The sequence below is a fragment of the Penicillium daleae genome (genome assembly GCF_028827525.1).
Source record: "Penicillium daleae strain IBT 16125 chromosome Unknown utg000007l_segment0_segment0, whole genome shotgun sequence".
Classification (NCBI taxonomy): Eukaryota; Fungi; Ascomycota; class Eurotiomycetes; order Eurotiales; family Aspergillaceae; genus Penicillium; species Penicillium daleae.
Window position 1 is genome coordinate 324,659 of NW_026623155.1, and position 25,720 is coordinate 350,378.

General features: G+C 48.9%; 10 protein-coding genes across 10 annotated transcripts; 5 read left to right on the forward strand and 5 right to left on the reverse strand.

Moving 5' to 3' along the window:
- Positions 1-856: 856 nt before the first annotated feature.
- On the forward strand, positions 857-2,398 carry N7458_007351 (enolase; the record flags this gene model as incomplete). Its single annotated transcript, XM_056910733.1, has 5 exons — positions 857-938; positions 1,012-1,289; positions 1,354-1,588; positions 1,651-2,098; positions 2,152-2,398. 5 exons carry the CDS (start codon positions 857-859, stop codon positions 2,396-2,398), a joined length of 1,290 nt encoding a protein of 429 aa, XP_056763559.1.
- A 630-nt stretch (positions 2,399-3,028) lies between these two features.
- N7458_007352 (Major facilitator superfamily domaingeneral substrate transporter) lies at positions 3,029-3,490 on the reverse strand (the record flags this gene model as incomplete). Its single annotated transcript, XM_056910734.1, has 1 exon — positions 3,029-3,490. The coding sequence occupies one exon, from the start codon at positions 3,488-3,490 to the stop codon at positions 3,029-3,031; it is 462 nt and encodes a 153-aa protein (XP_056763560.1).
- A 2,900-nt stretch (positions 3,491-6,390) lies between these two features.
- Positions 6,391-6,950, reverse strand: N7458_007353 (MARVEL domain-containing protein; the record flags this gene model as incomplete). The annotated part of the gene is made up of 2 exons (XM_056910735.1): positions 6,391-6,568; positions 6,622-6,950. 2 exons carry the CDS (start codon positions 6,948-6,950, stop codon positions 6,391-6,393), a joined length of 507 nt encoding a protein of 168 aa, XP_056763561.1.
- A 1,033-nt stretch (positions 6,951-7,983) lies between these two features.
- N7458_007354 (alpha/beta hydrolase) lies at positions 7,984-8,862 on the reverse strand (the record flags this gene model as incomplete). Its single annotated transcript, XM_056910736.1, has 1 exon — positions 7,984-8,862. The coding sequence occupies one exon, from the start codon at positions 8,860-8,862 to the stop codon at positions 7,984-7,986; it is 879 nt and encodes a 292-aa protein (XP_056763562.1).
- Positions 8,863-9,538: 676 nt separating this feature from the next.
- Positions 9,539-12,270, forward strand: N7458_007355 (beta-glucosidase; the record flags this gene model as incomplete). The annotated part of the gene is made up of 6 exons (XM_056910737.1): positions 9,539-9,818; positions 9,876-10,233; positions 10,298-10,653; positions 10,722-11,377; positions 11,433-11,824; positions 11,895-12,270. Coding segments are annotated over 6 exons (2,418 nt in total), but the record flags the coding sequence as incomplete, so codon positions are not given.
- Positions 12,271-12,313: 43 nt separating this feature from the next.
- On the reverse strand, positions 12,314-14,235 carry N7458_007356 (uncharacterized protein; the record flags this gene model as incomplete). The annotated part of the gene is made up of 4 exons (XM_056910738.1): positions 12,314-13,064; positions 13,119-13,459; positions 13,510-13,972; positions 14,033-14,235. 4 exons carry the CDS (start codon positions 14,233-14,235, stop codon positions 12,314-12,316), a joined length of 1,758 nt encoding a protein of 585 aa, XP_056763564.1.
- A 611-nt stretch (positions 14,236-14,846) lies between these two features.
- N7458_007357 (Gfo/Idh/MocA family protein) lies at positions 14,847-16,099 on the forward strand (the record flags this gene model as incomplete). The annotated part of the gene is made up of 2 exons (XM_056910739.1): positions 14,847-15,682; positions 15,742-16,099. 2 exons carry the CDS (start codon positions 14,847-14,849, stop codon positions 16,097-16,099), a joined length of 1,194 nt encoding a protein of 397 aa, XP_056763565.1.
- Positions 16,100-16,460: 361 nt separating this feature from the next.
- On the forward strand, positions 16,461-17,641 carry N7458_007358 (Gfo/Idh/MocA family protein; the record flags this gene model as incomplete). The annotated part of the gene is made up of 3 exons (XM_056910740.1): positions 16,461-16,506; positions 16,556-16,915; positions 16,983-17,641. The coding sequence occupies 3 exons, from the start codon at positions 16,461-16,463 to the stop codon at positions 17,639-17,641; spliced, it is 1,065 nt and encodes a 354-aa protein (XP_056763566.1).
- A 700-nt stretch (positions 17,642-18,341) lies between these two features.
- Positions 18,342-20,035, forward strand: N7458_007359 (uncharacterized protein; the record flags this gene model as incomplete). Its single annotated transcript, XM_056910741.1, has 3 exons — positions 18,342-18,389; positions 18,449-19,299; positions 19,375-20,035. 3 exons carry the CDS (start codon positions 18,342-18,344, stop codon positions 20,033-20,035), a joined length of 1,560 nt encoding a protein of 519 aa, XP_056763567.1.
- A 2,702-nt stretch (positions 20,036-22,737) lies between these two features.
- N7458_007360 (M3 family metallopeptidase) lies at positions 22,738-24,962 on the reverse strand (the record flags this gene model as incomplete). Its single annotated transcript, XM_056910742.1, has 2 exons — positions 22,738-23,592; positions 23,658-24,962. The coding sequence occupies 2 exons, from the start codon at positions 24,960-24,962 to the stop codon at positions 22,738-22,740; spliced, it is 2,160 nt and encodes a 719-aa protein (XP_056763568.1).
- Between the last annotated feature and the right edge of the window lie 758 nt (positions 24,963-25,720).

Sequence of the window (25,720 nt, forward strand, 5' to 3'; positions counted from 1 at the left end):
CATCACTCTTGATTCTAGTTCCCTGGTAAATATATGAGATATTTGTTACTAGGCATATTTGCTGGAGCCTGATTCATTTCATGTTTCTCCAGGCAAGCATTCCCTGCGCGTTGGTGCTACCGTAGAGCAGGTCGCCTTTCAGAGACTGTTCTATCCGCCTTTACTGAGATTACCGATTTCTCGGTCCAATTCATGTACGTACAGTGGGTGTGCAAAAGTTTGAAACTATTTCCCACTCACCGCCTATCGCTCACTGCCTATTACCTACCCCCCAATACACCCTACTTCCAACGTGCGACCCGTTATATTTTAGGTAATTATCGGTACGACGCCTCACAGGGTATAGGTAATCTTGAGGCAGAAGGCGTAGTATACAAAATATCAGGCTGCTGTGGTTGAAATTTGGCTGCATTGTGAGTTTTTATCTGGCAGAAAAGTCTTGGCAGTAAGAGAAATAGTTTCAAACTTTTGCACTGCCACTGTAACCATGCGAAACTCCGGTTTCCGGCATCGGGATTACAAAATATCCGGTATCGACCGTTACGTGAGGGATATTTCCATGTCATGGGCTAGGTGCCTTCATAGAAGCATGAAGATTTTTGCCGCTCCTCTGAGCGGACAGTTTGACACTGCGGGTAAAGCTTGGAATGGACTAACTGACTTCATGAGCTTCGGAACCTTTTTGATTTTGATTAGTTAGCTAATCGTATTCTACCTAATACGTCATTGTTGAATGGATAGTAGGCAGGTTCATTAATCTTGTCTGTCAGCCGACCACGACCGCCCGTTTCATCTTAAAGCGCGTATTTTATTTTATTTTTTTGAATTCTCTAATTGAGCATCAAATCATCCCGCAATGATCAGTTCTCTTCATGCCGCCCAGAGGCTGGATTCGAGAGGCAATCCAACAGTTCAAGTTGAGCTCACCACTGAAAAAGGTGAGAAGACACCGAGCCAGGAGTCCCAAGCAGGCTTGTCCTCACACCGGAACTGGAATATTTCGTGCGATAGTTCCTTCCGGGGCCTCGACTGGTACTCACGAAGCTGTCGAACTACGAGACGGTGACGATTCTGCCTACGGCGGCCGGGGCGTAAAGAGAGCTGTTTCCAACATCGAAAATGTCATCGGCCCTGAGCTAGTCATGAGTGACTTCAGGGTTGATACCGATCAGAAGAAAATTGATCATTTTCTTAAAGCTCTTGATGGGACGAAAAATAAAGCCAAGCTTGGTGCAAATGCGATCCTAGGCGTGAGTATGGCCTGTGCCAGGGCTGGTGCAGCACATTCGGTACGTGGAAATTCTTGAGTCTAACGTTCAATGTCCTTATCATCATCCGATCTCATTTCTCTAGGGTGTTGCTTTATACGAATTTATTAGGCGGGAAGCTGGTGGGAAAAAGCCATTTGTCATACCTGTTCCCTTCTTTAACGTCATCAATGGTGGGGTGCATTCAGGAAACAGTATGGCTTTCCAGGAAACCATGATTGCCCCAATTGGCGTGGCCTCGATGGCTGAAGCTGTCCAAATGGGCAGTGAGGTCTACCAGCATCTGAAAAAGGTCATTGTTGAGAACTTTGGATCTGCTGGTGAGTCTTTCCTAACTTTTGGCCTCGTCCGCAGATGCTGATGATAGTATACAAATATCAAGCCATCGGAATTGGAGATGAAGGAGGCTTCGTTCCTCCAATTTCGGAACCCCACGAGGCATTAGATCTATTAGTGCAGGCAGTATCAAGTGCTGGATATAGTGGCAAGATTAAGTTTGCGATCGACCCTGCTTCCAGTGAGTTCTTCCGGGAGGGTAAATACGGCCTTGGCTTCAAAAAATCACCGAACATAAAAACACCCAAGGAACTGATGGTTCTCTACGAATCGTTACTGGAGAAATATCCCATCATCCTACTCGAAGACCCTTTTGCGGAGAATGACTGGGACAGTTGGACAGAATTCAACAAGGTTTGTCTAGTCGAACTGGTCGGTGATGACCTGCTCGTCACAAATACGGAATATGTGAAAATGGCAAGATCCAAAAACGCCTGTAACGCTATGCTGTTGAAAATCAACCAAATTGGCACAATTTCAGAGGCAATCGAAGCGTGAGTTGTACCTTTCTCTCATACTCCGCACCGCATTTCCTAATCGTTGACAGAGCAAATCTCGCCTACAGCTATAACTGGGGGGTCTTTGTTTCTCACCGCTCTGGAGAAACAACTGATGACTTCATTGCAGATCTGGTAGTGGGGCTGCGAACCGGCCATATCAAATCCGATGCACCCTGTCGTGGGGAGCGAATTGTCAAATACAATCGGCTCATGGATATTGAAGCTGAAATTCTGGGAGATGGTGAAAAGTGCTTGTTTGCCGGATCACAATTCAAGAATGCAATCAAATGCTAGGCCTCAAATATACAATGAATTTTGACTCGCCACCTAGTAACGCTAGTAACGCTCCGCTTTTCTCTCGTGAGACAGAAATTTACTGGCCCCAGCTTTGGAGGCTGCAAAAAAGGAATTTCTTTTTCTTTTCCCTATTCACTAGCGCTGTTTCCCAAACTTTTGCGCTATTAGTGTATTCCCCTAGAGCTATATAAAAAGGTTTAGATTCTCTAAGTAAAGCCTTATATAGATTAGAATCTGCTCTTGAATGTATGGTTTACTAGCTGAGCGTTCACATCGAACGAATTAATCTGACCTTGTCGTGGTTACATCGCTAAGAGGGATTGACGGTTAAATTCTTGCCTGTACTGAGACTAGAAACAATAGATATAATCACCAGATCTAACGGTTGTATTAAGATCCGTCGCTTAGCGGGTTGTTGATGTGAACGGTCGTTGGTGGAATAGCTCCTAAGTATTCTTGGTATATTTCAATTCATAGTCTGAATTCTATCGACCACACGTTATATCAATCGACAATCTAAAGTTGAGGTCATAGGCGCCAGGGGACCAACCGGAAATAAACCAATCAGGTATAGAAAGCAGGCTATTAATTGGCGTTCTCAACATGCTCATCCCCGGCCCCCGTCTTCTAGGTATCCTCAATATGTGCCAGAATATCAGTCTGGAATGGCATTTCCTGCGCAATATTGACAGTATCGAAGATCGACTTCGACAAAATAAACACCTCATCAATCTCTTCCAGAGTCCGACCCTTTGTTTCGGGATAGAAGAAGTAGAAGACCATGCATCCAAAGGCACTAATGCATGCATACACAATATAGTACCGCCATTCAATAGTTGCAAAGCCGATCGGCGATACTTCGGCCAGAACAAAGTTGAACAGCCAGTTTGCAGCTGCTGACATTGCAGTCACCTTGGCACGGGTGCGAAGAAGCGTTGCGATCTCGGCGGCGTACATGAATGGCACAAGGAAGAGACCGATAGGAAAGCAAAAGAGGGCAATAAAGTAGAAAAGTAGGGATGCGCCGGCTGCAGACTTGTTGCCGAGATCGCTTGAGAGGCCTGCCAGACAGGCTTGCGCGATGGCCATACCAGCGGAGGCGGTTATCAGGAGTGGATGGCGGCCGAGGCGATCAATGAGGAGGACGGCCAGGCCGGCCGCGAGGAATTGCCAAATTTGGAGGCAGCCAGTGATGATTCGCGAGAAGGCCCCAGAGTAGCCGAGATCGGTTTATTAATTATGGAATCAGTGTGCATGTTCTTTCATTTAATGATCGTTCATCAAGATGAAGGGTTTACCTCGAAGATTGTATCGGAGTAGAAGGTAATGATGTTGACCCCAGTCATCTGCGCAAGGATGTTCACGGCCACAGCAAGCACTGTTCGGTGCAGATGACGGTTCCTGGTCAGCGCAAATGGACTAGTTGATACAAACGTGTCACCAGTCTCGTCCTGCACGTAGCTAGTAGCCTAGTACTAATGGATGCAGAAAGAGTGCTCTCGAAGCTTAATATCTCTCTACGAACTCCGTCACCACTAAGCAGCCGGCCAAGTAGCAGATCTAGCTATTTATACCAAAAACGCCTAGGACGGTGACTCAGCTACGTAAGCAAGCTAGTATGATACAGGATCTACTAGATCGGCGGTCAAAAAGCCCTCTAAGCCTATTTGAATCGGTAGTAGATTAGATTCTTAAGGGCTACTACCTTTCGCTACATAACCTCGTATTGCTTACGTAGGAGAATACGTATCTACGCGTAGCCAATGAGAAGATCGCCAAGAAGCGTAATCGGTCGCATAAGCAGATACCCTGCCAAGAGTGTTTGACCGTTGAAGAGAGCCTATAGCTAGTTACGCAGCTAGATTTGCTAGCAGAAGCACCTGAGGTAGAATCGTATACGTAGGGCGAATTGCCTATTCAGGCAGATAGGCCGGCTACTAGGGCTCCGCCTAGGTGTAGTGGGTGTTGGGAGATTGGCCATAAGATTAACTATTGTAAGAATCGTCAGCAATAGTAAATTCAATGCGTTTTGATGGAGATAATTGATTTTGAAAATTTCTAATAGGGTAGGGTGGCCAGGTCGGCCGGGAATTACGTTAGTTAACGTAATTCCCGGCCGACCTAGCTACCCTAAAACACTATGCTAAATGCAATATGTTACAACTTCGTATTTCAGCGCTCAGGGCTAAGTACAGTATATAGTCTTGGGATATCATAGTGTTTAACATATCATACAAGGTATTTTTATAATGTCGAGAAATATTTTAGAGTATGATAAAGTAGTATCCTATGAACTGATATATAGCCCCTCCGACCACACTAGGTATATTCTAGATCCTTACACCGTAGCAGCCAGTTTACTAGTTGTGGGCCATAGCTTGCTATACTGCCGGATTCGAAATCAGATTCCCTTTCTTCCACTCGTAGATTGTTTCCCACATCCTAATGCCAAGTACGCTAGTCTAGATTTAACTAGCGGCCTTAAGACCCCTATCTAGCTGCTTTGTCTTGCATAAGCAGTAGCAAACGATTCATCCGCATCATACAGTAAAGCTCCCTGGAGCCTCTTAGAATCTTCTCTGCAAACAGCCCAAACAAAAGCAGACGTCATGGCGATCTGGCAAGATGCCTGCCCGCCTCTCTATCACTCGTGCAACCTTCATCTGCGCTACTTCTTCCCCATATTCGTTTCCACTGCACACGAAGGCCGCGGCGAGATTTAGAACGCTAGTAACCTTGGTAGGATGTTGTGTATCTGGAATGCTGGTGTCTTTGCGGAGCTGGTATCTTCCACATAAGCTAATGTGCCTCTTCGAAAAGCTACATGTGATTAGGGAGATGACTCAAAGCCCACCGAACGTCGACTGTACATCTCAGCCCAAAGAGCTCGAATCATGGGAGCAGGACTCTCAACATGTTCCCACTCCCGGGTTCTTTCGTAGCCCCTACGATACGCGGTCTATATACAGCCCCTCCCCTCGTATGCGGTCGACCATGGCAATAATGATGCAGGCCTATTGCAACAGAGTCCTATTGACACACGTGTATAGTATCAAAAAGGTTAGAGTCTATTGTTATTCCAGATCTAGTCAAAAAGGCCTCCTTGAAATTTAGTGCGGCTGCTTTTGTTGGAGCAACATCGTTCAAGAAAAGGCATCGACCGTCAATTTAATCAGATACGGTATCTACTACAGTAGGAGATTCGAAGTCCCTGAAGACGTCTATCTACGTCGCGCACAGGAAGGGAGAAAGGAAGCAGGAAGCAGGCCTAGAGAGGAAATCTGTCAATCTCTAGCGAATCTAGGAGATCTGACTCTACAGAGGAAGAAGAAGAAGAACAGGAAGCCAGGAAGGAAACCAAGGCCTAAATAGGCCGTCCACCAAAGCGGCAACCTGCAGAGAAACATCAGGAAGAAGCCGGAAAGGTCCTGCAGCAGAACAAAGGCCAAGACAAAGGCCAAGGGATAGAGGAATCTCCATCAGTCTCATTGTAGCAATACAGTAATGATATATCAAGTCCCTTGAAACTTGGTGGATCTGACGATCTGGTAAGATCTCTACATATTCCCCGTGAACGCCTTTGTGGACTCTGAATGAATTCGGCTGAATACATTGTAACATTGTTCGTAGAGAATCCTAGCCTTCCGGTCATATCCTTGCCCACCACGTGGGAGGTAGCATGCTCAGGGCTTCGGCCTTTGATTTCCAACGTGGATGTAAGAAAGTCATGAACTGAAGCTGGAAACGACTGAGGGTAGAAATGCCTACCTTTCCATACGCAAATTCTGGCGGCCTGAATAATAACTCTACTACGCTATATCCTCCAGGTAGTATCATTGGTAGCCTTGCTGAACCTCGTGCTCTAACGCAGTACCAGATTGATTTGCATCTTGCGCTTGGGATTCATCAAAGGAATGGGTAGAAAATGGAGATAGAGGGCTCCCAAGGAAAAGAGTGAGACACATGCTCAGAATACTTGGGGAAATGAGTTAGTCAAGTCTTAATGTATCTCTGCAAAAAGCAATAGAGAACTGTGGTCCATACAATGTAATGAACATAAATGACTCATTTGCCTTTTTCACGGCACACGAGACTCCTAAGGGAGAACCGAGCTTGCAGTTGTTAAGATTGTAATCCTGGGCTGCAAATATGAACGTTGTTAACCACCTAAATAGCTGGTAAGCTTTCATAAGTAAGCATATAGGACCGGAGTGACCCACAGGTATGAAAATGCATAGTCAACAGCAAAAACCACGTAGTACGCCCATGTAAATCTTTCCATATTCCAAAATAAGAGGTAAGATAGTACGGAGACGAAAAAGAATATAACAACGGATATAACGGACTGCAAAGTCAATTTCACTACACGTGAGTGGTGAGTTGACCTGGTCAAACTCACAAGTATCTCCCAATATAATGCATGTTGATGACGTGGCCCTACCGAAATAAAGTAGGACGAAATCCCCATGACAATAGCTGCACTAACCCATTGTAAGACCCTCAATACAGCAAATATAAATCCAATTTGTTTCTCCGAGAGTAGTCTCATTGCTAGTGATGTTAAAGATGTTCAATACTTCCGGCGAAGAGTAGTTCTTTATGTTGAAAGGTACTTCAGACGAAAATATAGACGTATCTCATGTATTGAGTGTATTGGATTCCCCCTTTCTCTTATGTAGGATTAGGCTCGATCGCTTGTCGTCGCTTGCCTTGGGTCAAATATCCTCTGGCTAAATGGTTAACTGTCGCGGCATCATCGATTAGGTCAGCGATTAGCGGGATCAACTCACCATGATGTCATGCATCTGGCGGGTAGCAAGCATCCTTGCGAACCTTCCTCAGATTGGATTTCATCTACGTCACAATCCCTTGCAAAAGCCGTGCGATTTAGGACATTTTAGGGATTATTTCTGGGCGTTGCTCAGTTCACTATAAAAGGGTTTTCAGTATAATTATAACGGGTGAAAGTAACCCCGGTTCCGGATGCCGAACCCTAGTAAACTCGATCCCGCCGCGTTTATCACACCCAGATTCGTCGACGTACACTAAGTGGTACGAATGAAAATCTGATATATTATGCAAATAAATCTCCCTTAAATCGGGGTTTTGCTCTCTTGCTCTCTGTCGAGACACCTTTTTAGACCAATTGTGGGCTACGAGAGCCCTTCGGATGCTTGAGGTCATGACCTGGCCGGGGTGTTATTGTATGGTGAGGCCATACAAAATACAAAGTGACGGGGATTTCGGGATGACGGGGATTTAGGGCGCACCCAGGAGCGGAAGCGGTGGGTGGGCAGAAAGGCACGGATAACTGGAACGCTAAATCATAGAGTTACCGTCTTTGTCCTATAACACTTTGGCACTTCCCTCCCGTTCTAGTGCTTATCCCCTCGCCGGTTTTGCTCACTGAGTAGCATTGAGTACGCCCCTGATCATCTATCTGAGCTGCTCAGTGATCATATTACAATTCCATAACCACCCTCGCCAGCCTACGACAAGCATATTCCATCAACTTCTTGCTAGTTGCCGCTGACCATGTGATCTTACCAACACCCGGGTGTCCTGTCAACCATGGTCCGAAATTATCGCAGCTGCTTAGGACTTCTATGGAGTACCCAGGTGGGAAATACGGCTGTAATTTCCCCCATGTTGCGATAAACGCAATCCGGCTGGTCGTAGTGCTGGAAGTGGGAAACCTCATTATCCCAGATCAACTTCTTCTGAGTTGTGGGAATGGAATCGAAGTGACGCTGCGCAGCCGCCGCATTCATGCAGTTGTCCCCATGTATCAGCAACGCCGGCTTGTTCAGCTTGGCCACGCCAGGCACAGTAGTATAGTCAAAGTGGTCCAGGTCGCTCATCACCGCGCACCGGTTTTCAAATCCTTTCAGTGTCCACGGCCCATACCAGGACCAAACGACTGGTCCCGGAAGGCCGGCTAGGGACCCAGTATCGGGGTCAGCGGCCTTCGGGTCAACCAGCGGCTGGTACACCACTTCTCCGGTCTTTTTGTACAAGTCACGGGCCTCCTTAGCTCGTTCAAGCCGCGCTTTATACAGGGCTTCTCCCTGTTCTGGAGTGGGCATTTTCATTGACCCGATGTCAGCGCCAGGTGTCCATGCAACACAGCCAGCGCAAATCATGTAAATATCGGTTTCATGGTCGCGATAGTATCCAGAGACCGAAGTCACACCTACAACTCGGCCGTCATAGGACGCTACATCCAAGGATTCGGGGCCACCCTGGCAGATTCCGACTAGGAAGAGCCGAGATGGATCGACGTCGCCACGTGCAGATATATAGTCGAGTCCTGCAACCATGTCCTCGTTTTTCATTTTCGGGTTTTCTTGTCGTCGGGGTTCACCGGTGCTTTCACCAACGGTGCGCGGGTCAAAAATCAGAGCTGCGTACCCTTCATCTGCGAGACGAGTTGCGTATTGCAACGGCGCTTGCTCTTTCATGAAAGAATATGGGTCTATGAATAAAATAAATCAATTAATCAATCAATCAGAGATTGCTCCTGGGACCCCGCCGGATACTCCTAGGAGCCCACTATACTCCATGCCATTTTGCGGACGCGTATAAGCTATCTTCACTAATTCGCTCATAATCATAGAGGGAATTTTGGCTGATCATTGCATTGATAGCATGATTCACACAATACTTATAATTTATCTGCAGACTGCTCATTTTGTAGTTTGCATAGCTATGAAAATATATTATTATCTGGGTCCAGCATACTCAAGGGCTGCGTATTTGCCCTGAAACGAATGGAGTGAGAGTTTAGGGTTTACCTTCGTGCTACGGTTCCTACGCAAACGTGTGCCTATGCTTAAGTTCGGGCCGATGTGGTCCTGTGCACAGACCCCTTGTCACCACACGGGGAGTGTCGGGTAGATACATTGAATAGATATATACGGAGTATACAAATGAATGATAAAATCCCTCAAAATGGGTGATATACTTCATCCCCAAACCCTCTCTAATCAAAGCAAGAAAAATTCAAAGTTCGCCAGCTAAGATCGTGACGATGTCGGAAATAAAGCCCCCGATGGATATTGAGTTTATCCTGGACAACGCGACCGTGGCAGAGAAATGTAGTCTACTTGCAGGTTAGAACTCCTCACCATTTTCTAGATCTGTTTGATTAACAATCTTGGGCGGGCAGGATATGACTTCTGGCATACAACACCCTTGCCTGACTACAATGTCCCATCGATTCGGATGTCCGATGGGCCCAACGGGATTCGAGGCACTAGATTCTTCAATGGTGTCCCCGCAGCATGCTTACCATGTGGAACAGCCCTAGGAGCAACCTGGGATATGAGTCTGATTCAAGAAGCTGGAGTTTTAATTGGCAAGGAAGCCAAAGCCAAAGGTGCGGCTATTTGGCTGGGACCAACCTTAAATATACAAAGTAAGCTCAATACACGCAGTCATGAATGTTTTCGGAAGCTGACAAACTCGCGAACAGGATCGCCTCTTGGTGGTCGAGGCTTCGAATCATTCGCAGAAGATCCTCATCTGTCAGGTATGCTAGCAGCAGCCATTATTCAAGGTGTCCAGAGTGAAGGGGTGGTCGCAACTCCAAAGCACTTCGTCTGCAATGATCAAGAAGACCGTCGAAGAGGACTAGAGACGATAGTCACCAGCAGAGCATTGCGAGAGATTTATCTGAAGCCGTTCCAATTGGCATTGGCGCATGGCAAGCCCCACGCTATCATGACTGCTTACAACAAACTCAACGGAAAGCTTTGCTCGCAAAGCCCAGACCTACTTCTTAATATTCTGAGGGAGGAATGGGGGTTTAAGGGAGCTACGATCAGCGATTGGTATCATCCCTTTCGCAACTTTGCCCGGGCAAAAGGCCGTGCAAACTGACGGCAGAATTAATAGGTACGGCACGTACTCCACCAGCGAAGCAGTGATGGCAGGGCTTGACCTTGAGATGCCAGGCCCGCCGCAGTGGAGAGGTAGGCTATTGTCGGCGGCAGTCTCTGCAATGGCTCTCCCAATGCGTGCAGTCAATTCACGAGTCCGAAGTGTTCTCCAACTGGTCAAACAGGCTAGTAAATGTGACGTATCAGCCGAAGAAAGTGTTCGAGATACCCCAGAAGATCGAAACGTCCTTCGCCGTCTAGCATCGGAGAGCATCGTTTTGTTGAAAAACAATGATGCGCTGCTTCCTTGGAAGAATGTCGAAAGCGTAGGAGTAATCGGGTTTCATTCCAGGGCTGCGATCTATTGCGGAGGTATGTTATTTTCCTTGTGCCCTTTTTCCCACATGGAATCGATTCTAATTATCTCCAATCTCCAACAGGCGGATCCGCTCAACTGACCCCTTACTACGTGGTGACGCCGATGGAAGGGTTACAGTCATACGTGCAGAACATCGAGTACTGTCCCGGTGCCTATGGTCATCAACTGCAACCGTTGTTAGGTCCATTTGTGAAGAAGCTAGGGATCACGGTGACCTTCTACAACCAACCCCACACGTCAGACAACCGACAACCGTTAGAAACGATAAAAATTGTCGATTCATTATTCCAGCTATTGGATTACAAGCCACCAGGTGCGTGCGAGCTTTTCTATGCCTCCATGAGAGGGTCTCTCACTCCCGAGAAGACCGCCGTTTGGGACTTTGGGGTCATGTGCCACGGAACGGCGCTTTTATACATCAATGGAAAGATCATAATCGACAATGCCACCCAGCAACGAGCGGGAGGATCTTTCTTCGGCAGCGGAACGGTTGAAGAGCTTGGTTCTGTCGAACTTCAGGCAGGTGTAACATATGATATCCGCCTTGAATGGGGTAATGGACGCACTTCGACGCTTCGACGACTTGGTGCCACTACGCTATCAAATGGTGGCGCTCGCTTGGGGGGATGTCCAAGAGTAGATGCAAAAGAGGCAATTAATGAAGCAGTCCTGATGGCAGAAAGCCAGGAGCACGTCGTCATCTTCACTGGTCTCAACGTAAGTCGATGTTTACCTATCTCAGAGCACTTATCAGATATTGAAACTCTTTCAGCAAGAGATTGAGAGTGAAGGCTACGATCGGAAATCAATGGACCTCCCAGGGCACTCCGACGCTCTGATTGATGCAGTCCTCGACGCCAACCCCAATACAATCGTGGTTGTGCAGTCTGGAACACCAGTGACAATGCCTTGGGTCTCAAAGGCAAAGGCTGTAATTCAAGCTTGGTATGGCGGCAATGAGTTGGGAAATGCGATCGCAGACGTCATATTTGGTAAGGTGAATCCCAGTGGCAAGTTGCCCATGACCTTTCCCAAGGTGGTGCAAGACAACCCCGCCTTTCTCAACTTCAACGCCGATGATGGCAGAGTGTTGTATGGAGAGGATATCTTTGTTGGGTATCGATACTATGATAAGATGAGGAAGCAGCCACAATTCGCCTTTGGGTAAGAAACTCCGACTGATGTAACATAGGTGATTGTCACCAGTTGATCCACGAACTAAGTGATCTTGTAGGCACGGTTTATCATATACCACTTTTGCGCTGTCGAATCTGGAAGTGTCTTCACCGGATGTTCAGCTAATCGTGCAGAACTGTGGCACTCGACATGGCGCGGAGGTTGTGCAAGTCTACATTGCACCTGTACATTCTGCCACCTGTCGCCCGGTCAAGGAACTGAAAGCATTTACTAAGGTTCTTTTAGCGCCGGGAGAAGCAACAAAAGTGAAGATGAGGCTTGACCGGAATGCCACGAGCTACTGGAGTGAAACTCTGGACGCGTGGGTCTCTGAGAAAGGCGAATATGACATATTTGTCGGCACTTCAAGTGATCGTATTATTTTGACTGCTCGGTTCTCACAGGAGAGAACTGTCGTCTGGCGGGGTTTATAACTGGGTGGGTGAATGGTGCGACCATGGATGGAGGGAGGCAGCATCATAAGTGGCGCGTCTCTTCTTTCTCCATTTGGGACCTTGTGCAGCTGTATACGGCGCGGAGAATGTGGCCCAGGGGCCGAAGATCGGCCGCCTCTTGCCCCCAAAAGTCAATAACCGTCAACGCAGTGTCCACACATGCGAACCAGCCATTTGGCATAGCCAATTTGCCGCTTTTCGCAGCAGCAACCATTGCCATCGCACACCGAAAGGCCCCTCGGGCCACGAACCAGCTTCCATGGTGTCGATGCTGGATGGCGGATTCAAGGATGTTCTTTCGACAAGTTTCCACGCAGCGTTGTGCTAGATCAACGACGACTTGGGGTTGGGCCTGGTGGGAATGTACTACCCGAAATAAGAATGGTTTGTAGAGACAATCCTGCATGTGAAGTAATCGCCGATGGATGAAATAGGGCAGCTCGCGATCTCCCAGCTCCTGTGAAAATTGTAGCCAAGGAGGCAGATTGGCTTCTGCCATGGCCACTTGCCGGTCTAGTTCCAATGCAATGCGAGTCATTTCATCAGAAGATGCCTGAAGCCATTGGCGGTCAGACTCGTGTGCGTAGAACGAATTGAGTATCCGATCCAGAATCCGTCTTTGCGAGATATCTGTCAGATAGTAGTACCAGCTTTCTTCCAGCGGGAATACTGTAGGAGGCTCTCCGTCTTCGTGCGGTGGCATTGGAAATTCTTCGGTCAAGTCCCAGTTGGATGCTTTTAGGGAGATCAAATTGATCTCCGTGCGAATTTCCCTGTCACCAAACCAGGTCAGTAATCTCTCAACGTCATCATGAGGCCCAACTTACCGTTCAGATTTAAAACATGACCACTGCAACCGCTGCTCCAGGCCTTGCGTTACACTGCTTTCCAATGGGTCCCTTGTTTTAAAGTACAATTGCATGCTGCTACAGGCGGTATGAAAAGAGTGCCAGGCTGCCAACGGACGAAGTGTATACATTTCATATACTCCTGACAGGAAGGTGGTCTGAATATAGAGTAATGAGGTCGTGTCCAGTAGGCCGATGCGCTTTCGGGCGGCAGTATAATACACGTTTGCCAAGGGAAGATCGGTTTTGACACTGTCCAATTGTGTCACCGGGATCCGCTGGAACGGTTGAGATATAATGCCCAATGCACATGCCATTAACTGACAAGGAATTAGTCCATGCTGGTGTGTAATTAGATGCATCCACTTACGGTAATGCTGGTAAGCCCATCCCAGCCCAGGCCATCTTCGGCGATATCGCGGACATGCTTGCTCAGCAGGGTGTGGTCTACGACTGGGTTTTTGGTGTGCACATTGGTTAGAAATCGGTCCACATAGGAAGGAATATGATCTTCGATAATCCCTTGCGATCTCGGATTACCCTGTTGTTGCGAGGCTTTTGCATGTCCGGTAAATAAGGTGTCAGGTGCTCGGTCAAACTGGACATCATCGAAAATGGGCCATTCCAAGATTCGACACGAAATATTACACCGCGAGGGGATTTCTCGCGACTCTTCGTTGGCCGCCCATGCCCCGACGACACTACTCCTACTCTGACTGCGGTCACTTGTGGGCGGCAGGCCAGAATCTCCTAACGGATCCGGATTATTCTTCTCAACCAGCGAGATCATGTAGTCCATCTTCTCGAGCAAGACCAATGCGGCGGGGTCGAATCTAGACCGATGAGCTTCCCCGCTGGGCCCACGGGGGTGGAGTGGGACTCAAGTCACTCACGAGGAATAATCCGTTTCCGGGGCTTGATAGATGCAAGACACATCAAGGTTCGCGCAGAAGCCGCACGAAGGACGGACATTGTCACATTTGGTTTTTCGCCGTCGGCAGAGTTGGCAGGCCGTCACTGCTCGTTTCCTGGGATAGGACATCGCCTGGGTGCTGGGCGGCACTGGTCGTTTCCTGCGTTGGATTGATTCCGCCATATGGGCAAATCCAAATCGCCGGACGCTCGCCGCACCTTCGTACCTAGCTAGGGTTTAGGTCGGTCTGATGAACGATGCAAGAATCTGCAGACAGAGCTATGACGGAACACAGCGACGTGGATCATAGGCGTCAACCAATGGAATGAATGAAAGGGCTAAATTGGTAACCGTGGCCATCTTTAACAATTTGTAATTAGTTAACTAACTTAGTTAAGTTAGGTTAGTTAACCTAGTTACGGGCTCTGGTTTATGACTAATCTTGGCTTCGGAATAAAGTTAACTAGCTATGGTATATCCTGCCTCCGGGTATCCACCTAGCCTCCTGTTTGACAAGTTTGACGGGGAGTATCGGGGCAAGCGAAGCTCCACGTGACGCTTTGCCAACTTTCCCGAGTATTGAGAGATCTCACTTCCATATGGGCTCGTTCCTGGGAGAAGAAGTGGACCTCTATCGCGTAGCTAGTACCTAGAATGTCAACGGTGCAATTGCATTAAATTAAATTAAACCAAATCAAATCAAAGAATGGAATAAATACATGAACAGTTTTTCCTTTTTCTTCCTTCTCCCTCCGTTGTCCTCCATCTCTCTCCCAAACTAGATACCTCACACGATGACAGTCTCTATCCCAACGGCACGCAAAGTCCGCGTCGGCATACTCGGCTGCGGCGAGATTGCGCAAGTGGTGCACATTCCCACCTTAAATTTCCTCTCCGACCTCTTCCAAATCACCTATCTCTGTGATATCTCCCGGACCTCACTCACCCACTGCAAGGCCAAAGTTGTTGGCCTCGAAGCCCCTGAGACCACAACCGATCCCGAGGAACTGTGCGCATCTCCGAGAGTCGATGTCGTCTTCGTCATTAACAGTGATGAATACCACGCCCTCCATGGAATCCTCGCCTTGAGCCACAATAAACACGTCTTCATTGAGAAGCCGATGGCGCTCAATGATCGTGATGCCAACGCAATCATTGAGGCCGAAAAGTTGTCAGAGGGTCGCGTTATGGTCGGATACATGAGACGATACGCTCCGGCGTTTGAGGACGCAATTCGCGAGATCGGCGGAATGGACAAGATCCTCTACGCCCGTGTAAGAGGTAAGTTGGAACACCCCCTACAGTGGTGGACGTTGGAAGTAAATAAGCTTATCACATTTGCAATAATAGACATTATCGGACCCAATGCCACATTTGTGGAGCAGTCCGGAACATTCCCCAAACGGGCCACTGATTTCATCCCGGCGGACACAGATGATCGAAACGAACGCGCAGCGGAGATTGTCTGCCAGGGAATGCAGAAGGAGGCTGGAGTGAGCAGCTCCGATGTTCTTCCTCGCATCTGGAGGGCTTTGGGAGGCCTCGGATCCCACGATCTGAGTTTGATGCGAGAAGCCCTGGGCATGCCGGTGGGTGTGGTCGGTGCCTATCTGAAACCGCCGTTTTGGAGGTAGGCGTAAACCCTGATTTGACAGTGGATGATGAGTTCGTTTGCTAACAGAAATACAGTGCTATATTCGAATATCCAACCTTCTCCGTGACCTATGAGTCTGGTCTATACTCTGTACCGCGCTTTGACGCACACTTTGAAGTCTATAGCGCGACCAAGACGGTTCGCGTCCAGTACGACTCGCCTTATATCAAAGGATTGCCTATCACCATGCATGTGCAGGAGAAAGTCGACGGTTTGTATAAAGAGAGCGTGATCCGTCGGACATATGAGGATCCATACACAATAGAGATGAAGGAATTGCATGCGATGGTGGTGGGTGGCAAAGCAATTAAAACAACGGCTGAGGACGCCAAGAGGGACCTCGAAATCTTTAGAATGCTAGTGCGATCAGCGGCTACAAATAGAAATGAGTAGTGCTGTATCAAATATAGCACGGGTTACAAATATCCCGATTCGTCTACGTAGTGCTGGTACTAGACATGACATCCATCAGGTAATTAGATCCGGCGGCTGCGACTGAAAGTTATTTCTGTGACTATCAGTGGTCATGAAATATAGCTTGCGAGAAGGCTTATCATTCATCCGACGAAACCACCCCTCAGTGGGTACTCCCTGCATATCCTAGTTCCTAGAAGCCGATTTATGTATGCAAGTGCTCGACCTCCGTGAAACCGGCACCTCCACCCAGTCATACAAATAGGGTCTTCTCCTCCAATAAATGTGCTACGATATCATAATCCTTCTCTCGCCTCTTTGAATCTTTTTCTCTTACGCCATGCCGTCTGAACTGCGACGACCTACCCTCCGATGGGGCATCATTGGTACATTCCTAGCTTCCAACATTCAAAGAACTTTTCTGAGCTGGTATAGGGACCGGCCTCATATCGTCCTGGTTTGTGGGCGATATGGTTGTGCCACGAGCAGACGTAACCGCAACACATGTCATCCAAGCGATCGGTTCATCATCATCGGAGAAAGGTAGGGCTTTTGTCGAAAAATACGGGGGCGACATTAGTCCATCCATTTATGGCAGCTACGATGCGGTCTACGCAGACCCGGACGTAGATATCGTTTACATTGGGATCCCACATGCCTTCCACAAAGATGCATGCCTGAAGGCGATCAGCCATGGGAAACATGTCTTATGCGAGAAGCCCTTTACCTTGAACGCACAGGAAGGGCAGGAGGTCTTCAATGCAGCCAAAAAGATGGGTGTATATATAATGGAAGGTACGGAGATAACATCTCCATTTCCATCTCTGGCGTCCCGAACAGCTAATGAGGTTCTTTTACTTAGCGATGTGGACCCGATTTATGCCACTGACAGCTCAACTCCTACGAATGATCCATCGGGAAAAGGTAATCGGGGATGTGCATCGGGTCTTCTGTGACTTTGGTTTGGTCATAGACCTGGACAGCTTGCCCGCTACCTCACGTCTGAAAGACCCGGCCTTGGGTGCGGGAGCACTGCTTGATATCGGAGTGTATTCCCTGACCTGGGGATTGTTAGGGCTGGACGAGGGTATTGCGGGTACGGCATTGAAACCGCAGGTCTTTTCGGCGCAGAGTATCAGTCAGGGCATTGACGTCGCGACCTCCATTGTGCTGTATTACCCACAGAATGGTCGCCAAGGTATTCTCACGTCGACCATGAAGACCAAGTCGGACCCGGTGTTTGCCCGGATCGAGGGATCGCACGGTACTATTCTCATTGAGGGGATCGCCACTTCTGTGCCACACCGGTTTACGGTCATTCCCAGTGATGCTACCGCAGAGCGCCAGGTTTACGATGCTCCCCCGAAGGTGGGCAAAGGATTTTTCTACGAAGCCGACGCGGTGGCACGCGACATTGCCGCCGGTCGGGTGGAAAATGCGACCATGCCGTGGGGTGAGACGCTTCGGGTGCTGGCTCTGATGGACGGCATCCGGGCGGCGGGCGTTTCCCAGGAGGACTGAGAAAAATATATTTTGCGTCTTTTGTGTTTTCTTCTTTTGTGTTTTCTTCTTTTGTGTTTTCTTCTTTTGTAATTTCTTCTTTTGTGTTTTCTGTGTTGTCACGTTGTGGGTGATGAGATAAGAAACTTCGTAAGAGACTTTTCAACCAACCATCGTGGATATTGCCATGCTCGGCAGTCGATCTGGAACTCGGTAAATCATTTGCCGTAAAGAAGTAGGATCAATTGGCATACGGAGGAGTAACTGTAGTCTGGAGTTCCCACGGACCGAATCATATGAAGATGGCAGACTGTTCTTAGGGACTCTCTCGGGACCCTCCAGGATCAAATTTCCATGAGAAGACAAAAAATAGTGAAGTGGGGAACATGAGCCACAGACCAGACTCAATGTGGAGTGTAATAGAGTTTCTGTATCTCCGACACTCCCCGTGTGGATTTCCCTCCTCTGGTCGACCCGGTGTGGTTTGGTCTAGGTTTGGCCTAGGGGAACGGAACTCCTCCCCGTAACACGCCCCCCGGACTAAAGCTCACTTCCGAGAGACAGAATCTGGGGTTTGCCCATGTGGATGGCCACTTCCCTGGTCTCTTTCCCCGGCTGGCGATCGAATACAAAACCTCGCTGCTCCCGAGGAGATGATAGCTGTTCAAACCGCTTTAATTCAAAGGAACACCGTCCACAGTGCCGCCCCAGATCACTCACAATGACCAAATCTTCTCTGAAGAATATTGTGGGAGTAGACCTTCTCTCGGTGGGTGCCTTCCGCTTCTCTCTCTACTGCTGGCACACCTGAACTGATAAATTAGCCAGGTCCTCCCACCAGATCGAAAACAATGGTGGGAAACACCGCATCTGATCAAGTTGAACGGTTTGATGGCCGGTCTCCTGTTGTTTTCCAGCACGGTGGGCTACGATAGCTCTCTAATGACCGGCTTACAATCCTTGTCACAGTGGACCAAGTTTATGGACAGTCCCTCGGGGGCCTGGCTTGGCTTTATCAGCGCCATCCAGTCCTTGGGGGCGATGCTGGGCCTACCCGCCCAAGCTTGGGCGGCCAACAAGTTTGGACGCAAGCCTTGTATTTTTGTGGGCTATTTCTTTCTCTTTCTCGGCGTCGGCATTCAAGTGGGCGCGCATAATCCGGCAATGTTTATTGTGTCTCGTTTCTTCATTGGATACGCCGGAGCATGGTTTCAAGCCGCCATCGTTCTCCTCGCCGAGATCGCCTATCCCACCCACCGCTCAAAAATCACCGCCATGTACCATTGCCAGTACTACGTCGGCTCCACGCTGTCCGCATGGCTGGTGTTTGGCTGCCGGAACATCGATTCCATGTGGGCTTGGAAAATCCCCTCTTTGTGTCAGGTTGCATTTCCCTTGGTGGCCCTGCCTCTCGTATCCCTGTGTCCCGAGTCTCCTCGTTGGTTGATCAGTAAGGATCGACATGAAGAGGCCCATTCGATTCTCACTAAATATCATGCGGGTGGTGATGACGTCGCGCCACTGGTTGTCTTTCAAATGGATGAAATCACCAGATCAATCATCTTGGAGCGAGAAGGCAGCAATTCCACTTCCTGGCTCGATATGCTCCTGACCAAGGGAAATCGCCACCGACTATTCATCAGTCTCACTCTGGGCACTTTTGCTCAATGGAATGGAATGTAAGCGACCAAATTGAACCCAAGCGTCTCCCTCGCAGTGAATGGCCCGTCTCGCTAATCTCCATTTCGTCCCAGCGGTGTCGTCTCATACTATCTCAGCCTGATTCTCAAAACAATCGGTGTCACTTCGATCACAAAACAAACACTCATCAACGGGTTCCTGCAGATATGGAATCTTGTCATGGCAGTGGTGGGTTCCATGCTTGTTGACTTTGCTGGGCGCCGGACACTCTTTCTTTTGTCCACGTGCATCATGCTTGTTAGCTATATCATCATCACAGGACTTTCGGGGAGCTTTGCCAACAATCATGTGGGTAGTGTGGGCACCGCAGTGATCCCCTTCCTCTTCCTCTACTACGGTGGCTACGACATCGCCTTCACCCCGCTGGTTATGGCGTACCCCGCGGAGATCTGGCCGTACGCACTGCGCGCGAAAGGCGTAGCATTGACTTCTGTTAGCACGTACCTGGCCTTGCTTTTCAATCAGTTTGTCAACCCGATCGCTCTGGACTCCATTGCATGGAAATATTACATCCTGTATATATGTTTGCTGGTGGTCATTCTAGTGACCATCTATCTCACGTATCCCGAAACCCGGGGTTACTCGCTCGAGGAGATTGCGGTCGTTTTTGACGGCGAGGATGCAGCCGTGTCAACTGTGGCGGAATTACAGCAGATGGGGGAAGAGAAAAAACTTAAAACAGAACACCTGGAGAGCCTTGCAGAGAGCAGTTAAGTTTGCGCATGCTCCCTACAGCTTATTACCACAGGCTCCTGTTCTGACAACACCCGCGGTGCAAATCAGGATCAGGATCTAAAGGTTGAATCCAGATCCGCCCCATTTAGATGTCTAGAAGCAGCTTTTAGCATCTCAGCAGCAATTATCCAAATCTAGTCTTCGCATATTTCTCGATGGGCTTCATAAGCACCTCTTCCTCGGCCTGAAGGTCAATCCAGATAAGACCTCGTCGACGGGTGGAGATCCCGCAAATGCGACTAACAAACTTCGCCCGCGAAAACTCCAGGCCCAGGACACCTCTACAATCGAACAAGAGGAAATTTAGCGATTGCTAATGGACTAGGACCGCGAAAGAGCACGCCAGCCGAATCAATGGTGTATAGAACCAGAAAAGCCATTTCAGAATCTAGACCTTGAAACAAGAGGGCCTATTGCGTGCCTCTAGGACCATTTCTACCGGATAATTAGACACCCATCATCCTTAGTAAATGAAAGGTACTTTCATCATAATGTGTTGGTCAGTACCTACCCTAGGACCAATAACGGGGTGCAAGTACTGTCGGCGAGTCAGGACCGAGTGCCAGTCGAAGGGAGAGGAAAGTGTCACATCGATCCACCGGGCAACTATATTCATGTCTGTATTTTTTTGAGGCCGTGTTAGACCAGAGGGTTTTTCCCCGCGTTGAGATTGGGCTAGCGACATGGGCTAGTGGCGTGGGCTGCGTGTAGACAGGGTCCCAGAAGCATTCGGTTAAGTCAACTTGGGCCAATTACAATTACGCCTAGAGCTACAGTATTTTCTGGCCGTACGAAACTAAGCATGGAGCTAAAACTTGGCAGTATAAAATCTTCATGTGAAATTCAAGTCCACTCATCTACTGGGGCGAAATTCGGAGGGTACCAGGTTGCGGGAGGCGCCACGGTGACCACTTAGGCTGAAGACTCCATCGTCGGGAGGACATCTTGCCCGATCCAGAGCAGTAATGTATATACTTCCCAGGTATGACCTCAAATGCTAACATTGTGGCCAATCTTTGTTGAAGTTTCAGCCCGGACCGATGGGAAAGTCCTAGTAAGCAAATGCAAAATGCTTTTTTTCCTTTTAGAGGTGATGCGCGCAGTAAGTAATTGAATCCAGGAATCGTCCTTCTCCCTTACTAATGCTTATTGTCTATATAGTCTGCCTCGGGTTACACCTTGCACGCGTGGAACTACGTCTGGCAAAGGAACGACGGGCGATGATATGGAAATGACCCCCGTTTTTCCGATGGGCCCAAAAGGGCAATCGCTGTCTTATTGAGATATAAACTGATTGAAGTGGAGCTTCTCTAGATGGTATGCGGGAATCGAAATGGATGGTATGGTTGTATCATAATGCAGAAGGGATTCTTTCCGTGTAATAATTTAGTGAGAGGGTATTGAGATTTGTCTTGAATATGTTCACTGCTCTTAATGTTATTGAGTTAGTAAAACCATGGAAAAGCAGTTTAATTTCCGGATTTAGTTCCCATCCCCTATAACATAAATATGCTGGAATTGAAGACCTTCGTAGTGAGTGACGTCGAACTCCTGTAGTGCCTTTCTCCGAAGCGAAGGTTCGCAATATATCTATCGAGATTTAATTGGGACGAGAAGATTATCTTGTGTTGTAGGAGTGATTGATTGATCGATTACTTCCTCAGGCTTCTCACGACCCTCGGTTGTATGAAGCCCCCTAGCTAGTGTGCGCTTCACCGTTAGATATGTACACTACACTACATTTGTTTCACCTCCATATATGACTTTTGACCACTGGGCATTATGCCTCAGTACCCTTCATTCGCCAATCTATTAGTATCTGTCGCAAATGTCACAACTGCTTTGACGACCTTCACGTCAGGCTTCCATGCTCTCCTATTTCCTTTGCTCGCTCCATCTATAGTCTCTGGATTGCCATCTAGCATATGTCACGGACTACCAAAACTGGAGCCTGTTGATTCAACAAGAGTCCGACGTTGTTCTCTCCATCGTGCACGGCATAACAAGAAATGCGACATTATCTCACATTCAATACCACACGAGCATAGATCGCTATCCCTTTGGTCGCTCCGATGGAGATATCCGTTGAACCTGGCATGTTCCGTGCGAAACTGGACTAAGATCGATGCGTTTCTCCTGGTTCTTGCATGCCCAAATATATTACCATTTACCGCTCGACTTAACCATCAAATGGTGCTTTAGGGAGTGGTCTAAGGCGATTGACTCGGATCTTTACAAGTTTGTCATCAATTCCCTTCGGGGGCGTCAGATATCCTTTTTGTATATTTTACCCATTAGTTTTTTACTAGATTACTGGAGATACACTGCGGATCCACAATTACTCTCGATTTGGTCTTTTGTTGTAAATGGTCACTAATAAGCTCGATGACTATTACGTTGTATACATTTAGAGGGGACTGTTCACAGATGACGAGGTGAAAAAGCTTTAGTCCCAGCAATCCAAGCCATGCATAATCTAAGATAGTTCAAAGATCTTGTAGGCTCAGTTTAGATCAATACAGATTGACCGAATGTCAAACTTATCTTAATGAGATAACTAATATTTACAAAGGAATACTGACAAGAAATGCCATTCCACTACTTCTAGCAGATACATATATAACCTTATTCAACAAAAAGCTGCCGTCATTCCCCCAAGTTTACACACCCCCACACGCACCTTACGCAAGACCCAACTCCTGATAAAACGCATCAGTACGCGGCTCCCGGCCCAAGAACTGGGTCAGCGTAGTCATCTCATCCTGGCTACCACCCTTCTCAAGAACGGTGTACCGGTAACGACGACCGTGCTCCTTGTTCATGGGGTCATCCTTAAAGACAGTGTAGAACATGTCAGTCGAATAAACCTGCGAACTGAGATACCCGTAGTAACCAGCGTCGTAACCACCAATCAAGTGGCCGAAGGTGGCCTCGCCGTGACCCCAGTCGTCGCTGGCGCCCAGGGCTTCGGGGCCGTCCATTTGAGTGATTTCCTGGCGGAGGCGGTTGTAGGTAGCCGAGATGGGAACGGCGGTGATATCGGCGTGGCTGGCGGGTTCGTGGACTGTCATGTCAAAGATACCAAAGTGTAGCTGGCGGAGGTTGAAAAGGGCGTCGTTGACGTGCTTGGTGCGAATGAGGTTGTTGATCACGTCGTCGGGGATGCGTTCGGATGGCGGTGCGGTGGCGGTCTTGCCGCCGCTGCGCGCTAGGTTCGCTTCCTGCCAACCGGCGAGATACTCGGGAGACAGGGTTGAGTAGTGGTGACTCAAGGCACGGAGCTGCGAGGGCGTCCAGCACCAGTTCTCGAGCATCTGGCTGGGAGCTTCGACAAAGTCCCGCACCGTGTTGGTACCGTGGAAACGGGAGTAGATGGTCTTGGAGACGAGGTCGTGAATACCGTGGCCCAGCTCGTGGAAGAGGGTAACAACTTCGTCGTGCTTGAGGAGACTGGGCTTCTTGGCGGTGGGCTTGGTGAAGTTGCACACCAGGGCGGTGGCAGGATAGCGGCGGTTACCCTGTGCATCGATGAAGCCCTGTAAAGAAGGACAGTGGTTAGCCTTGTTTTGACGGCGGGTTGCACGCCGAAGAATAAACATACCGGCTGGAGGTTAAAGTTGGCAGCGTGGCCATACTTGCCCTCACGGGGGAACAAGTCCAGATACAGATATCCAACAAAGCCATTGCCCTCACCAGCATCATCCCACACGCTAAACACTTGCACGTCCTCATGCCAGACAATATCATCGCCCTTGCCAGTGGGAGCCACAGCAGCACGGTCCTCGCCCACAATCTCAACAAACTCCAATCCAAACAGCTCCTCGAAGATCTTCAGCATACCCTCGATGGTCTTCTGTAGCGGGAAATACTCTGCAATGAGCTGCTGGTCTAGCGAATAGTCCTTCTCCAGCATCAAACGGTCATAGAACCGGTGATCCCACAGGTAGTATCGACCATCATCCTTCGGCTCAGTAGCCTTCTTCAGCTCCATCAGGGTCTGAATCTCCCGCTTACCGCCAGCAGTAAGGCGGGAACGCAAATCACCCAGGAACTTGTTCACGGTCTCTGGAGTCTTGGCCATCTTATCTTCAATACGGAAGGCAGCGTGGTTAGGGTATCCCAGCAGGCGAGCAGCCTCGTCACGCAACACAATCGCCTCCCGGAATAGCGGCACATTCTGGTTGCACTTGTTCTCGTTCGCGGTCATAACCTGGCGGCGGGTCTCCGGGTTGGTGGCATACTTCATCGTGGGGAACAGATCCGGATACTTGAAGGTCAACCAGAGCTTGCCAGCATTCTCACCCTCGCCCTTCTTCAGACCAGAGAGCACATCATCAGGCACACCGTCCAATTGTTCGGGAGTAAACCAGATACCACCATTCTCCTCGTTCAAGTTCTTCTGGAACTCAATGCTCAGCTGACTGAGACGCTTCTTAATCTCCTTGAAACGAGCACGCTTGTCGCCCGCAGGCAGACCAAGACCATTCCGAATAAAGTCCTTGTGCTCCTTCTCCAACAGTCGGCGAGACTCGGGGTCCAACGTCTCATTCTTGTTCAACACAGCATCCACCAGCTTATACACATCCTCCCGCATGACGGACTCAATAAAGAACTCATCCATCATCTCCTCGGCCTTGGATGACGCATCACGGAGTTTCTGGTCCGTTGATACAGCCTGATAGAAGCCAATGATATGCGCCTCCAAGGCCATCACATTCTCATCCTGGGACAGCGGACCCAGCACGCTGGCGAAAGCGGCCGTCTCGGGCTTGACCTCCGCCACGACCTTATCCTGGACGGCACGCGAGGTCTTGATCAGACGCTCTGCATCAGCGACGACGGACTGCGGGGTGGCAGTGAAGACGGGCGGGGCCTGCGGCGGACGCCGGAGGTGAGCGGGAGCCATGCTGGAGGTGGTCAAGTATCGGTAGTAGACTGGAGTCGTAGTACGGAAGTGACCCAGCACGGAAGAGAGGCGGGCGGGGAGACGCAGGAAGGGAGCCACGATGAGGACGGCGAAGAGGAGAACGAGAAAGTGGAAGCGAGCGGTGAACGCCAATGCTGAGGGCGGAAAGAAGGTCCGTGGAGGGGAGGGGGGGGGCAATGCGGTGTGGTGGGGTTTGAAACAAAACAGGGCGTAGTTGCGTCGAGTAGTTGCAGCTTGTACTTCGGTAACTACAACTGGGGAACTACGGGTGGAGGAGTTGGCCTGAGGCAGGAAGGAACCTGAGCATTGAAGTTGAGGTCGATGACACGTGATGACAGACCCGCCCCCGCGTGATGATGACTTTTTTGATTTTAGTGGCTTCCCCTTTCCGTAGCTTCCACAATGATGTATCGAGGATGATCGAGTACAACTGCACTGGTACTATCGGTACTATCACCCGATGATCGACTACCAGCTTGATCTACTAATCTATCAAGGACTGACCACAGATTCAGGTATCAAGGAATGGATATAAGTTCGTTTCTAGTTCATGACAGATTATTAAGTGCCCATCGCTTTTCAGAATGAGAAGGAAAAGAAAAAAAAGGCACTCTTGAGAAAGGAAAGACAAAAGAGCACATGAAGACGCCTGATGAACACCACAAAACCCCGAGGCCCACGAGAATGCAAAGTATGTCGTTTAGAGCAGAAAGAGAAAAAGGACATCACGGAAAAAT